The sequence below is a fragment of the Daphnia magna genome, linkage group LG10, assembly GCF_020631705.1.
Source record: "Daphnia magna isolate NIES linkage group LG10, ASM2063170v1.1, whole genome shotgun sequence".
Taxonomy (NCBI): domain Eukaryota; kingdom Metazoa; phylum Arthropoda; class Branchiopoda; order Diplostraca; family Daphniidae; genus Daphnia; species Daphnia magna.
This window is the reverse complement of record NC_059191.1, coordinates 4,960,930-4,975,743: the sequence shown is the minus strand read 5'-3', so window position 1 is coordinate 4,975,743 and position 14,814 is coordinate 4,960,930. Positions and strand designations below refer to the sequence as shown.

Sequence of the window (14,814 nt, the reverse complement as noted above, 5' to 3'; positions counted from 1 at the left end):
TACATACTTTTTTTTTACGCGTATAACCGATTGTGTTTGTCAGCTCAGAAGCAAAAATATATTCGTCTGTATTTCGTATAGCGTACTTTATAAAACTAGGCCAGTAGATACTACCCGTGAAGAATTTTAGCGCCCAAGATCCAAATCCATTCAAGTGAACGCATTTGCAATGCGATTTAAAATCATACAACGGACACATCTTCAAATTTAAAAGGAAGGGGGAGAAAAAAACAAAGCAACCACGGCGCTAAAATTTTTCGCGGCCCAAGAACTATTTTCCGTTCGAAAGCTGATGTAAAATTGCATTATTTATGGTTTCAATTAACACATTGTAAATAGCATGCATTATGGGGGGCAATTTGGCAATTCAAATTACGTTCCAAATAAACAATATGCAAAAACTTTCATCAGCCACCGCTAGATGGCCTGGGTAAACTTTTTTTTTGTTTTGGTCCTAAAAATGTCTGGACATGAGGCGTACTTAGAGGTTTTAAATAGTCAGACACCTTTAACTCTGAGCTACGGGAATTTAGGAAATCAAAGACGACGTAATTCGCGGACAGCTACTTCTCCTTCGGGAATAAACAACGTGCTAGCTGACGCCAGAACGAAGGTATTCAGTGTTTTCCCTTACAACAAAAGACAAATAAACTTATATTCTTTTGTTTTCCCAGCTCTTCAGCTCATGGAGGGACGGAAGTACCCAGGGTTTTCTGTTTTACACTAAGCCCACACAGAAAAGGCAACCAAACAATTTTTGGTTTATTGGGCCAGATGCAGAAAACTTCAGGGACAGCACTGGTTGGGATGATGGAAATGGTGGAGGCTTAAGGAGTATCATCGAGAAACTATTCTGTGGCTGGAAAGCAAGTAAGTATTAAATTTTGTTTTGTATACAAAGTACGATACATTTTCATTTAAATTTTTTAAATTTGTATTGTATGATCCCCCGATGCACTTCATGTGCCAAAAACAAAAGTAGTTCCTAATCAAGAACCTACATTGGACATCACAGGAGAAACAGTTGATGTTCTCGACCACATTTCAATCACCAATGCAGCAAGCATTGCTGTTGAACGAGCAGAATCCTTAGCTGCCAAAAACTTATTGTCAAAGCAAAAACAGCCAGGATGGAGCACTATGTCTGCAACTGAAAGGGTTGCTGCAGTAAGTAAAAGGTAAGAATAGTTTGATTTAATTCTTTTAGTCTTAATCACATGAGTTTCATTACATTAGGTATCTTAAGAAGAAAACCCGTCTTGCTCAAATGGATACTTCCATTAGGGACTAATGGAAGTAGACCCCAGACCCGGGTCTTTCACATTTCCAAGATTTGCCCTCAACATCTGGAAGTTTTAGTGTCTATCCCTCCCCCTCAAAGTCTTCCACGCCAGATGCCATTTCACCTCAACTAACCTGATCTTCATCATCGGTAAATTATGATCGAACTACTAGCAAATCACCTTTTAAAGTGACCCAGTTGGCAGGTGTTGGAGAGAACCAACTTGAAGATATGGGAGGTAAGGTTTCATCAGAAATTTTTTAACGTTTAGCAGTGACATTATGGTTTGACTGTTTTTTTTCTTCTAGCGACTAAACGAAGGCTATTTATGCCTTGCCAAAGCGATCGACCATCTGTTCTTACTTACTCCGATCATCGAATCGAGCGCAGCTCTATTCGTGTCCAGCTCAGCCCAAAGTCAAACCTTTTTTTTGCAGTTGTTGTCATGGCCATTTTGGAAACTCATAAGAAGCAAACAAACATCAGCAAGATTATTACAGCAGTGCAAACTGCGCGTAGGTTCCACGCAGCTCAATACCAGAAATATCTGAATACCGACGACGAAGCAAATGACGAAGATGTCGGTGGCGAAGGTGAACGCCCAAGGGTTGATGTGCAGACTATATCAGAAATTGAATCACGAGTGAATCAGATTCTAAAATCTCTGGAAGTGTATTCTGACACACAAGCCTAATTTAAAATTGCAATTTGCCTGAATGTTGAATTAATGTTTTTCGTTAAAGCAGTGACATCGTGTTTAGTTTTCATTCCTTAACAAATAAATTCAGCAAATGGTTTTCTGTTTATATTTGTTTATCTCAATTCTTATTCAATAGAAAACAGCTTTCTCTATTCATTTAAATATATAAGGTTGGGTAAGGAAATGGTAAATTGAAAATCTGGCCAGATTACTTCCATTTAAAATACAGTCGCAGATTAAATGCATTTTAAATTCATTTTTGAACGCATATATCCTTTTGAAAAAAATGTACCAATATCTAACACATAAACGGCCATTTGGCGTAAAGATAGCGTTTTCGGCGCACATTAATCGCTTTTATGAACACTTAAGAAACGCATTCATCCACAAAAAATTGCAATTTGAATGGTTTTCAACTGCATTGTTGATCGCAAAAATTCTTCACGGGTAATATCAAGTGGATTTTTTTCAGTTTGGTTTACTGATTTACTTGGTTTACTAATACCATACGAGAGTGTAATCTGCAAACTATTCTGTTCGTATAAACTTCTTAAAATATTAGTTCGAATGACGCACGATATACCAATATCGTACCCTTTATTGAAACGCAAAATAAACGAATATACGCGAAATATTTCGACTGTATGATGGAAATTTATTGAGACAACAATGAGTCGCGAGACAAAGTTTGTTACAAATTTTAAAAAAAATCAAAGTACAAAAGAATTAAACAAAACTGAGTTGTAAATTTGAAATAACGTCAATTCAACATCCAATTAAAGAACAACTTATTCGGGAATTTGAGGGACAAATTTTTCGACTGCATCAGACAAAGAGGAAATTTTTTCTTCTAAGTTGCCGACTACATCACAAAAATGTTTATCTGGTCAACTTACAGACACAGACGTCTTGGCAGAAGTTTTTGCTTCCAAATCAGAAAATTTGTTTGACTTTCGGTATACTTGAGATGATAACTTCCTGGCATTTTGTATAAGTTCGATCACCCTACTGGTGCTACATTCTATCTTACTTTCAGCTCCATATCCCCTAATGCAAACTGCAATAAACGAAAAAATATTACAAGACTAAACCAATATCAAAAATTTCATATCAAATGTGATACCTCCAATAACTGCTAGAAGAGAGTCCAAATGACTAAGTCCTTGACGGCAACCTACGGAACGCCAAATGACCCATTTTTTTATGGACTACTGTCGTCGGCGATTATGTCCATTTTTTCATTTTTTTCCGCCTTTTATGGTATACTAGTAACGACATCTAGCGGTCAAAATGAGCACTTTAATGAGGGAGTCAGAATAGACCTCGCCGCAAAGGAGGAGGAGCCCTAAAGTATTGTATAGGGGAAATCGATTGCTATTCCGATTGGTTTTCCGACCGTTCGATCAAGTAGTCGGTTAACAGTTACGCAGTGGTCAATAAATCACTGAACGCTCATTTAGTCAGTAGCATGGTCATTAAGCGTCGGATATTGCCCATCATTCATACTAGTTTCTAGCCAGTCGCAAACCCCTGCATTGAAAAACGCACAGAGAGTTAGATGAAGCCAACAACAAAAAGAAGGCAGCATGCTGAATGCATTGGTAAGGATAGACTGCGTACACCATTTACAAGTGTGGAACAGGACTCATTTCATTTATTTGCAGGTGCAGTAGTTTCACCAAGGTCCAGTTACATAAATTCCCATTGCAAGGTGGAATGTGGCTTTCCCAACATTGCAATTGACCAGTTCCAGCACTTTCATTGAAGTTCAGTGTCCCTCCTCAATCAAAGATTAGTGTCGCTCTCATAGCCTTGCAGCCCTAAATTTAGCAAGGAAGAAGGCAACATGATCGCTGCAATTGCACAGGCAAGGATAGACTACGTACAGCATTTTCATGATGAGGACTAATTTCTTTTATTTTCAGGATCAGTAGCTTTATTGATGGTTCAGTGATAGGGAGTTCCATTGCTAGCTGGAAGTCCATACTCAGTGGCGGCTGTTGCATCTTTGCAATCCACAAAATCCAGCACTTCCGCTGGAACCTGATGAACAATCACCTTTGGGTAATTAGCCTAAACCAAAGCTTTCAGTTACCCGTTAAACCTTCCAGTCCCAAATTCAGTAGGGAAGAAGGCAGCAAAAAAACGCAGCACTGATTGCTGCATGCATGCAATACCCAGGCAAGATTAGACTGTATACACCATTTACAAGGATCAGTACTAATTCCTTTTATTTGCAGAAGCAGTAGCTTCCATCTCTCGTCTTCAACCCAATTTTTTTTTTGTCTTCATGTATAAGAAAAGAAGCCTGGAACATCTAGTATGTTACCTATAACAATGTCAATCATTCATGGTGGGCTATCGGTAGGACTAGTTGAAATAGTAAAATTGAGGCAATCTTTACGTTTCAGTTTTCTTAACAAATTTTAAAGCCAAATGTTGCTGTTACAAACGAAAAGCGAAATGACGAACGAAAGGGCGATACGATAAAACGAACTAGAACGAATGGGGTAGGTAAAAAATACTGTATTGGAAAAAAGGGACTGCCAAACGGGAGATGACGAAAAATGGCGACGAGACGCTCGAACGGCAAAAATGTGACTGCCTCGTTAATACACGTCATCCGATCGCTTAAGCAAAAACAAAGGAATAAAGATGCGCGAATTAAGATAAACAATAGATAAAAAAAAGGGGGGGGGGTAATTGAAGGTGCGCGCGAAGCCCGGCCGAGTTGCCATGGCAACTCGGTAACACAGCCGGCCCTGCTGCGGAAAAATTTAAGCAGCATTACAGGCTTCGAAGCGACATAAACTTGTAGCCGGGCGGGTATAGGTCTTGCCGGACTTCGTAATGACTTCAGCTGCACGCACTACCCCATCAGGTCCAGGCAACGTTTTTACAACACGCCAGATCGGCCAATGCCCGCGCGGCGACTTCAGGTCAACCATTAGCACCATGTCGTTGGCTTCTAAGTTTCTCTGCGACTGAGTCCACTTGCTGCGCGTGGTTAACGTTGGCAAATATTCGCGCAACCATCGGTTCCACACCTGGTCTACGAGTCGTTGCGCGTGGAACCACCGGCGACGAAAGCACTTGATGTCGGGATCAATGACGTTGGCCGGCAAGTGGGGATTGGGTCGCCCCAACAGGAAATGATTCGGGGTTAATGGCTGAAACTCTTTGGGATCCGCTCCTAGATCGGTTAACGGACGATTGTTGAGTAGAGCTTCCACTTCGATAACCACCGTAGCAAAAGTTTCGTCCTTAACAGTCTGCTGGCCAAGGATCGCTCGTAGGGCATCTTTGCACGAACGGACAAGACGTTCCCACACGCCCCCAAAATGCGGTGCTGCAGGGGGAGAGAAGTGCCAGCGAATTTCCTTTTGGGCGAGTTGGTCGGCGATTCTTACGTCGTTTAAGCGGGCGACCGCCTCACGCAGCTCACGTTCTCCAGCCCTCAAATTCGTCCCGTTGTCGCTAAAAACGTCAACCGGGGAACCCCGCCGACTGACGAAACAGGTAAACGCCATCAAGAACGAGTCAACGTCCAGCGACGGGGCAATCTCGAGGTGAATAGCGCGGGTGGAGAGGCAGGTGAAAAGGGCGATCCAGCGATTTTCCGTGCGACGACCAATCGAAATGAAGAATGGGCCAAGGTAGTCCACACCGGTGCTGGTGAACGGCGGGTTGAACGGTTGGACACGTTCTGACGGAAGCGGGGCCATTATAGGCTGAAACGGGCGGGCACGCATACGGGAGTAATAAAGGCAGGCCGTGATGACTGATTTTGTCGCTTCACGCCCTTTCAACACTCAATAACGGGCACGGACTTCGGCGAGCGTTCTGTCGGCTCTTCCGTGAGCAACAGAAAAATGCGCATAGCGGATAAACAGCTTGGTAAGCGGGTGCTTCGGGTCGAGAACGGCTGGATGACGAGCTTCGTGGCTGATAGGGGCATTTTCGAGGCGACCACCGACACGAATAATTCCGGTGCAGTCAAGGTAGGCAGCAAGTTTCCGCAACCTGGATTCGGGGCGAATAGGTTTTGCTCGCTGCAACATCCGCAATTCATCGGGAAATGAAACGCATTGCGAAACGCGAATCAGAAGGTGACGGGCTGCTTTTAACTCGTCCGCGCTTTGCCGCCGGCCCGTTTTCAGCTCGCTGGGTCCTGTTTGCAAGTCTTCGGGGTTGCCACTCAGGACAGCCTTTTCTTTAGCCCGATTTTGGTGTACGAGGGTCCGTCTATTGGAAATGAATCTTTCGACCCAGGCGAAGATGCGCACCAGGCGGTGTAGATTGTCCACTCGAGCCACGAGATCGTCTAACGGCCCGTTAGAGGCAACGATAAGTAAACAGCCAACAGAATCATCTTCGGCTTCGATTATTTCAGTCGCTGGAACCTGGGCTGGCCATTGTTCGGGGGGCAGAGCGAGAAATTCAGGTCCACGGTACCAGCGATGATTCGAGTCGAGTTCGGACGGACAAAGGCCACGACTGCATTCGTCTGCTGGGTTGAGGACGCCAGGGACGTGTCGCCACTGCTGAGGAGTAGTAGAATCCAGGATTTAAGCGATTCGGTTTGCGACGAAAACGTTATAACGGCGATGGCTTGCGATAATCCAACGAAGGACTGTCATCGCGTCAACCCAGAAAAATACGGCAGTTATGGGTAGAGTCATTTGTTTCAACAAGTAATTTGCTAGCCGGACTGCTAACAAGGCACCTTGAAGCTCCATCTTCGGGATAGATAGCTGATGGAATGGGGCAACTCTAACCTTCGCCATCGTGAATGAAACTTCAATCTTGTCGACTAGTTCGGATCTTAGGTAAACGACAACGCCAAACCCGTCTTTCGAAGCGTCCGAGAAGGCATGTAACTGGAACGACTGGTAGGCAGACCAGGGGCGCGATAAGAAGTTTCGTGGAATGTTTAACAGCTCTAGCAAAGGCAAGCGCTCGACGAAACGACCCCAACGGTTCAGGATCTCGGCGGGCAGGATTTCGTCCCAGCCACCTTTAAGCCGCCAGATATCCTGAAGGATGATTTTTGCCACAAGAACTACCAGTGCTAGGAGGCCCAGCGGGTCATAGATGCTGGAAATTGCAGCCAATATCGATCATTTTGCGTGTGCTTCTTCCGTCCGCCGGAAACGAAAAACAAACTCGTCTCGCTCGCAGTTCCACAAATAACCAAGTGTCCGCTCGGTCGGCAAGTCGTCAAAATCCAGATCGACCTCAGGAACAAGGCGAGATGATGACGGAAGTCGATCCAGCAGTGGACGCGAAGAGCTTAGGAATTGAACGAGTTTGAAACCACCAGTGTTGAGCAATTCAATGAGCTTCTTGCTTGCGGACGCTCCTTCTTCCATTTCATCGAACGACGATAATAAATTATCCACATAAAAGTCGGAACGGATACGGCTCGCGACTTCTTGAAGGTGGACAGGCGCATCCTTTTCGAGGCGTTGTAGGGCGAAACTGCAGGCCGTGGGTGAAGAGACAGCACCGAAGATGCACCGTCATCTCGAACTCCTGAAGATCTTCTTCCGTCCCAGGATCACGCCATACGAAGCAAAACATCGGACGATCAGATTCGCGAACAAGAACCTGGTAGAACATTCTCGCAATGTCCGCTGTAACCCCAATTCTTCTTTCACGAAAGTGAAGCAACACGGCGAGCAACTGCGTGGTAAGATCAGGACCTTTTAGCAGTATGTCATTAATGGCCGTTCCCTTGAAATGGGCCGCGGCGTCGTAGACGAGACGAAACTTGTTTGGTTTACTGGGATGACGAACCGGATGATACGGTAGGAACCAGACTTTCGAACCTGGGGCCGGCGACGTGACTTTAACGGCGTGTCCGTTGCTGAACACTTCCTGCATCTGCTCCACGATTGCTCGGCGAAGATCATCGTTTGAAAGAAGTCTTCTCTCCAAGGCGAAAAATTTCCGGCGTGCAAACTCCCTGTTGTCGGGCAACTCAGGGCAATCTGGGCGAACAGGCAAACAAACCTCATAACGCGTTCCCGTGTGACGAATGGCCGATTCGAGTTGTTCGAGGGCGACCCGGTCGAGCGCGGACATAAAAGTCTTCGGGGCCTCACGAACTGGTAGAAATTGAGTCTTCCAGAACCTTTCGACGGACTCTTCCAGCTGTTGGACCGTTCCCAACTTAACGAAATTTACACTTGCAACCCCATTCTCCTGCAATTGGGGTTTGTGCAGTGGGCAACGAAAAGGTTCTCCCGACGACGCACCAGCCAAACGGGGTGAGCACAGAATTAGGCCCTTGGACTACAATTGGTTGCCGACGAACTTCCAGGTTCAGGTGAGCGTCTTGGACGTCCATGCCGATCAAAACTTGAACTTCGGTAGCATTCCGTGCGGGAAAGTTGAGACCACGAAGATACTCGAAGGAGGCGAGAACATCGGTCATTTTGCGCTGACCAACATTAAGATGAGGTACCACGAAGGCGTCGGACACTTGACAGTCATGGTCACCCCCCAGCGACGAAACAGCGAAATCGACTAGATGAGTGTCGACTACCGGATCTTTCCCATAGAAGGTCCCGAAACGAACTTTTCGGGGTCGTCCTTTCAGGCCGAGTGCCTGGGCCGCGTCTTCACGCAAAAGGGTAGCTTGGCTGCCAGTATCAAGAAGAGCGAAAAAGTCCAAAGTCCGGCATCCAGCTCGAAGTCGTACGGGAACCACGGCCAAGAGAACATCGGACGAAAGGCGGTGAGCGATCGCAAGCGTTTGAGGTCCTTGAGCGTAATCTTGGCCCCCGATGGAAGGCGGAATATGGCGTTGTCCGTTTTTCTCGGGAAAAACTCTTTCCGCACCATGCAACAGTGAATGATGACGAGCACGGCAGCCTGACGATTCGCAGGCCGGTTTCGAACGACAGTCAACACTACGATGTTTTCCTCCAAGACAGTTAAAGCAGACGCCTTTCTCCTTCGCTACCAAAGCTCGTTCGCTCGGCGTCTTCCATCGAAATTCGGCACAGGCAAGAAGTCAAAGAAACTTCACAACAAGAAATGAGAAAGATCGGAAAAGTCGAAAAAAGTTGAAAATTTTTCTAAGTCCCAACTCATCGGGATTGATGAAAAATGTATTCGGCAGTTGACGTGGTTGAAGCCGTTGAAGAAACGAAGAAATATAATAGTTAATTAAATTAATATAATTATTTGAGTTAATTAAATATAACAGTTGCAATGAATTGCTGGAATCGCTTCAACTTCTCGATCCGAATTTTTTTGGTTTTTTTTCCTACTTTTTTTTCCTACTCCCCCTTCAACCTTCTTCCTCTTGTTTTGGCTGCTGGTATACCTCCTGCATCTTCGAAACCCTGTCATCATCAGAAGACTCGTCTTTTTCGCTGCCTTTAAGTCTTCAGTCCTTGGGCTTGCTTCCTTTCTTCTTGGAATTAGCAGGCGCTCAAGACGCTGGCTACCAGCAGTACAAAAACTGGATGGTAGGCCGTTACAGTGTGCCTGTCGGTAAAAGGCGCAAGTAGCAGAAGCATCCATCCTATTTCTCTTTCATTCGCATTGATCGGATTTCCGCATGGTGGCATGGCTCGTCCTGTTTATACGACAATGCGAAAGAGCTGTTGCGTCCGAGAAATTTTACAGAAATTTCTGTTGTAAGCTGGAACAAAATACACAACGCGCAGGGGTGGCTATTGCGGTTTTGAAATTCACCTGATCCAGCACTTTCATTAAAACTATACAAGTTATCTCCAGCTGAGCGTTCAATTCCCTTCATACCAATGGAATGCACGTAATGGATGGAACACCTGTCTTGTAATCAGAAGGGTAAAATTGTGTGGTGTGATTTGACGATCAATCCGATCCTGCGTGTGTTCTCGTCTTTGTTTTTTCTGTGTGGGATTTCTTTTTCACAGTTTTTTTCGTGAAAAATACTGTCACGTGGTCAATAACCACGTTATGTGATCCAGTATGCAATGCTACCGGACGTGTGACGTCAGTGTTTCCCCCATATATAGTCCCCCGTGGTCGTGTATCAGCAGGCAGTCTTAGTCTTGTGAACCATCAATACAACATACTGTTACATTGTGGAGATGCAGAACCTCCGGTAAGTCTCTTTTGTGGTTGTGTTTCTCTTCGATTCTGTGCTGCGGAGGCGGTGGCTGTCAGGGACCCCTGAGAGTCGACGACCCAACTGGTTTTAGCACCTTAAATTGTTGGGGTACGGGGTCACGGCTCCGACCGTAGGGCAATCGGGGGAAGCATAACGAAGGAGAGACGCCGGGGGGAAAACGGTGAAAAGGGCTAAGGCGGGGCAGACGGGTACATCGAGGGAACGTGGATAGCGGAAACCGTGAGCCGAAGTGGTCGGCAAGAATCGGGGCAGTGAACCGTGAGCCGAAGAGTTCGGCAAGAATCGGGGTAGTGAACCGTGAGCCGAACAGTTCGGCAAGAAGCGGAGAAGTGACCGTGAGCCGAAGTGTTCGGCAAGAATCGGGGCAGTGAACCGTGAGCCGAAGTTTTCGGCAAGAATCGGAGAAGTGAACCGTGAGCCAAAGTTGTTGGCAAGAAGCGGAGAAGTGAACCGGGAGCCGAAGAGTTCGGCAAGAAACAGGCGGTGCGAGGATTGCGGGAAGTAGATGATAGGAGAGGAGGACGTAAGGAGCGGGGGAGAGAATCCGAGACGCTCGGGGACGGTTCGTGGCACGGGGTAGTTGAGGGAAAGCGGAACGGAAGAGCGAGGAGAAATAGAGGACGGGGCTAACGAACCCCAACAGGAGCAGCGACCGGCATCCGTTCGGCAGGAGTATCATCTCACATTCAGTGAGGAGGAAACTGAGCGGTGGGAGGACGCCGAAGAGGAAGAAGGATCGGGAGAACACGGAGAAGAGCAGCCAGAGTGGGATTTCACGGATTTGAGAAGAAGATCATCGAATTTCAGTAGCTACATCCGGGGATTCAGAGCAGCTCAACAGCAAGTGGGCGCAAGGCACGCGATGGCCGCACAGATAAAATTCCAATCCCTACCCACCTTTGGGGGGAAGGAGGGGGAAGACGTCGTGCAGTGGATGCATCGATACGAAAGAATCGGGAGATATAATCGATGGGGAGATGAAGAACTTCGCGACCACGTGGAGCTGTCGCTTTCCGGGGCAGCGCAGAAGTGGTACTCATACAAAGAGGCCACGGAACAACTAGCAGCCGAATAAGAGGATGTTGCAGGACCGCCAATTGTACCAGGAGTTAAAACACAGCTGTTGGAGCAATTCAAGCCAGTCAATCAGAATCGATTCAATGAAGCGAAAATGAGAGAACGCAAACAAGGAATCGAGGAATCCACGATCGAGTATTTTTACGAATTCCTGGATTTATGCCGCAGAGTAGACCCGATTATGTCCGAAGCTACGAAATTGGCGCACCTATGGAGAGGACTCAAGCCAAGTTTACTAGAGAAACTCTGGAGTTTGAAACTCAACTCATGTGACGAATTCCTTCAAGAAATTAAGCGGTATCAGGAAATGACTTCCCGAGCAAGACACGAGGAATGGGCGATGGGCGTGGTCAGAAAACAAACACCAACGGTGGGAAGTGAGAGAATGGATCGAATAGAAAAATTGCTAGAGGGACTGATGGGAGCCGTTGCATTAAAGAACGCATCAGGGCCAGCCGCACAGCAAGGAGAAAGAGCGGAGAATCAACAGTATCGGTCGGATAACCGATCGATACTGAAATGGACTTCGGATGGGGAACCTATCTGCAGCAGATGTAAGACGGAGGGACACATCGGGAGAGAGTGTCCAACAAGAACAAACGGTCAGGGAGGCCTGAGGGGTCGGACGCCGGACGGACAGGTCGTATGCTACGGGTGTGAAGGAATAGGACACATACGTCGTGACTGCCCGAGCTCCCAGCGAGAAGGAGGGGCACCACAACAGCAACGGCAGGTGCGATTCGCTGGAGAGGGTAGGCAAGTAATTGGTCTAGTAGGGACACAGCATGTAGACCCGGAGGTGCTAGCATGGCCAATTCTGAAAATCAACATCCAGAGGATGGTAGTACTGGATGTGTGGTGCTGGAGAAAACGGGTGGCTGCCGTGATAGATACAGGGGCGGGAGTGTCCGTGTGTTCGCCCAAATTAGTAAGTGAACTAGGGATAACAGTGACACCATGACGCGCAAATCGTCTAGTATCAGTTGACGGCAAGGAGATTCAACCGGGAGGAGCCGCAATGCTGTCAGTATCAGATGGGAGGATGACCGTCGAGGGGGAGGCTTTGGTTCTGGACGGCGACATCGACTTACTTCTGGGGAAGGACATGTTGGAAAAACTTGGAACGCGGATGAAGATTGGGGCGCTACCGGAGATCTTCATTGGAGACACTGCCATGGGAGCACCGGTGGAAGAGATGACGGAGGAAGCACCGAAACTAGTAGTCCAGAATGGATGCGGGGTCCCACCCCGATCGAGGAAAGTGGTCGCAACTCAACCACTAGATTTGAATGGGTTTGGCGAAGGTGCACTGGTGGAACCATCCCAAGCATTGCAGACGACGAAAAGGGTGTCGACGGGTAGGGTACTAGTTAGCGGCGTGGGAACAATCGGACAGATGGCGATAACCCACTTATCGGACCACAAACAATGGATCGAAGAGGGGACGGTGTTAGGAATAATCGAGCGAGTGACCGAAATCAAGGAGGGAGACACCCGTGCGAAAAATGTAGTTAAAAACTAGCTAGTAGCTAGTTGGTAAAAAAGGTTGGTGTCAAGTGGCAATAGCATGTTTTTTGCGTGCTAGCTTTGCACCCCTACGAGCAAGATTTTTACTTGGTGAAATCGAGTATTTAATAATAAAGCTAGTTTCTTGGTTTTATGAAAAAACCTACTTTTAAGCTAGCTAAACAACAGCATTTAAAATACTTAATTTTAACCTACATAGAACAGTTAATTAATAATGATAAAAAATCACTAATCGAAAATAAAGATTCATTTTTATTTCTGTTTATTGCACATGAGTTTGTTATTGCGCATACAAAAACTCTTTCATATATGACTTAATTAAATAAGTCACAAAGAAAATTAGCCGTAAGTAGAGACGCCGGAGGCAGTATACATAATATCAACGACGAACAATAAAAGCTAACGGTTATAAAAAAGAGGCAGGTTATTAAAACGCCGAAACTGGAATAATAAATAAATCAAGTTTACAATCAGACCAAAAGCTGTGGAAGATGATAAATGACAGTTAGTTGAAATTAGAATTAATGACACAGTAATAATAGTCCAAAAAAATACCAGGGATACAAGGACGAACAAGACTTTGAACTTACCAGATAACATGAGTGGTCGATTAGATCTAAATTCATCATCCGGCCCCTCAGTTGAATTACTTCCATAGATTTTGTCATTCCAATTGTTCTTAGTTCTTTTGTGCCACCTAAAACGATAAGTAAAAAAGTTTGAACATCTCTTAATGGATAAAAAGGTAGAAGTTTTATACCAAATAGTGAGTTGTTCGTTGTCTGAGATCCAAGAATGCACCACAAGAACACTTTCACTCAAACTGTCTGGAAGGGGAGGTTTAAAAATGGAACTTAGTGTTCCAACACCAAAAACAAAGTTATTAAAATTATCTGAGAATTCGAAGAAAACCAATGGAAGTGAAGCATGCTTTGACGATTTCTCCATTTCTAAGAAATAAAACATTACACAGTGTTCTTGACTAATAATTGCCAATATAATGACGCCTTGAATTACCTTTCTCGATCAAGAGCAACAATTTTTGACAATAATGAGTAAAATGCTGATAAACATCAAATTATAAAAAAAAATACCGAAGATGAACCATATACATACCTCGCATAGGCCAAAACTTAGCAGACTTTAATATGTGATGAGAGTTTTTTGGCGCTATTTTCTGCTGCCACAAGGTTGCATTTAATATAACAAATGGGAAAAATTCATAACTTTAATTTTGATAAAAGTGAATTCAGAATAAACTATATTAAAAACATTAAATAAATTTCTGTGAAATTTTGATGTGAAAATTTACGTATTGTTTGTAATAATAAGACTTATTGCTGGGGAAAACAATATGACAAGCTTGTATAGCAGACAAAATAGAAAATCGTGATTAGTGATGAATAAAAATTGTGATCTTTTTTAAAAAATGATTTTGTACTGAATTTAATTAAATTAATGAAAGCATGTGTTTTGGCGATGAATAATGTGTTAACAGATACTTATCTAATTACCGCATTGGTAAATCACTTTGAAAGTGATTAATTTGGATCTTAAACCTGTTTGCTAATACTGAATGTTTAATCTTATGTATACTTGCGAGCATTAAATACAATAAAAAGTAAAAATCTGAATTAAAATATCTTCATTTTGGGAATGGGTTTTATGTTATATTAATTCTTCAAACCACGGTTAATAATAATTCTATGAATGGTTATTAATTAAATATTGGTTATGGAAAAAATACGAACAAGAAAAGAGCAAGAAAATTTTATGTAATTAACATGGTAGTTATACATATGTTGTTCATATACAAGTCACGAACAACTATTTTCTGTAGCTAAAATGTGCAAGGTAGTTCAATGCGCACAACATAGGGGTTTTCTGAAAGCTAATGCATCAGTGTCGATAAACAACCATTCGACGAGTAAAAATCGGTAAGAGTTTTTTCTTCGAGCTACCCGCAACCTAGTTGTTACCTTGTTTCTTTATGGGATAAACTCAAATTGTTAGGATTCTCCTTGTAGCTAGCTGTTTTTCATTATGCTTAAGAATTACACGGTTGTCGCTAGTAAGTGGAGGGGACGGCTAGCTATA

The 14,814-nt window shown here is 44.6% G+C and overlaps 2 protein-coding genes and 1 long non-coding RNA gene across 3 annotated transcripts; 1 reads left to right on the top strand and 2 right to left on the bottom strand.

The window, feature by feature from the left end:
• The first annotated feature begins 451 nt into the window (after positions 1-451).
• LOC123476818 lies at positions 452-1,375 on the top strand. The gene is made up of 4 exons (XM_045179562.1): positions 452-613; positions 675-870; positions 944-1,178; positions 1,237-1,375. The coding sequence occupies exons 1-4, from the start codon at positions 461-463 to the stop codon at positions 1,289-1,291; spliced, it is 639 nt and encodes a 212-aa protein (XP_045035497.1). The 5' UTR covers positions 452-460; the 3' UTR covers positions 1,292-1,375.
• Positions 1,376-2,622: 1,247 nt separating this feature from the next.
• LOC116935110 lies at positions 2,623-3,199 on the bottom strand. The gene is made up of 2 exons (XR_004401144.2): positions 3,106-3,199; positions 2,623-3,039 (listed from the first exon to the last, which is right to left on the bottom strand). It is a non-coding gene; the product is annotated as an uncharacterized LOC116935110 (long non-coding RNA).
• A 4,177-nt stretch (positions 3,200-7,376) lies between these two features.
• Positions 7,377-9,327, bottom strand: LOC123477110. Its single transcript, XM_045180529.1, has 3 exons — positions 9,319-9,327; positions 8,302-8,973; positions 7,377-8,189 (listed from the first exon to the last, which is right to left on the bottom strand). Exons 1-3 carry the CDS (start codon positions 9,325-9,327, stop codon positions 7,377-7,379), a joined length of 1,494 nt encoding a protein of 497 aa, XP_045036464.1.
• Positions 9,328-14,814: the final 5,487 nt, after the last annotated feature.

Coding starts and splice junctions, on each gene's coding strand:
- LOC123476818 (XM_045179562.1), top strand. CDS start 461: ATGTCTGGACATGAGGCGTACTTAGAGGTTTTAAATAGTCAGACACCT. Junction 614..674: donor TAGCTGACGCCAGAACGAAG/GTATTCAGTGTT, acceptor TTGTTTTCCCAG/CTCTTCAGCTCATGGAGGGA. Junction 871..943: donor ATTCTGTGGCTGGAAAGCAA/GTAAGTATTAAA, acceptor TTTGTATTGTAT/GATCCCCCGATGCACTTCAT.
- LOC123477110 (XM_045180529.1), bottom strand. Junction 8,190..8,301: donor ACGCTCACCTGAACCTGGAA/GTTCGTCGGCAA, acceptor CCCCAATTGCAG/GAGAATGGGGTTGCAAGTGT.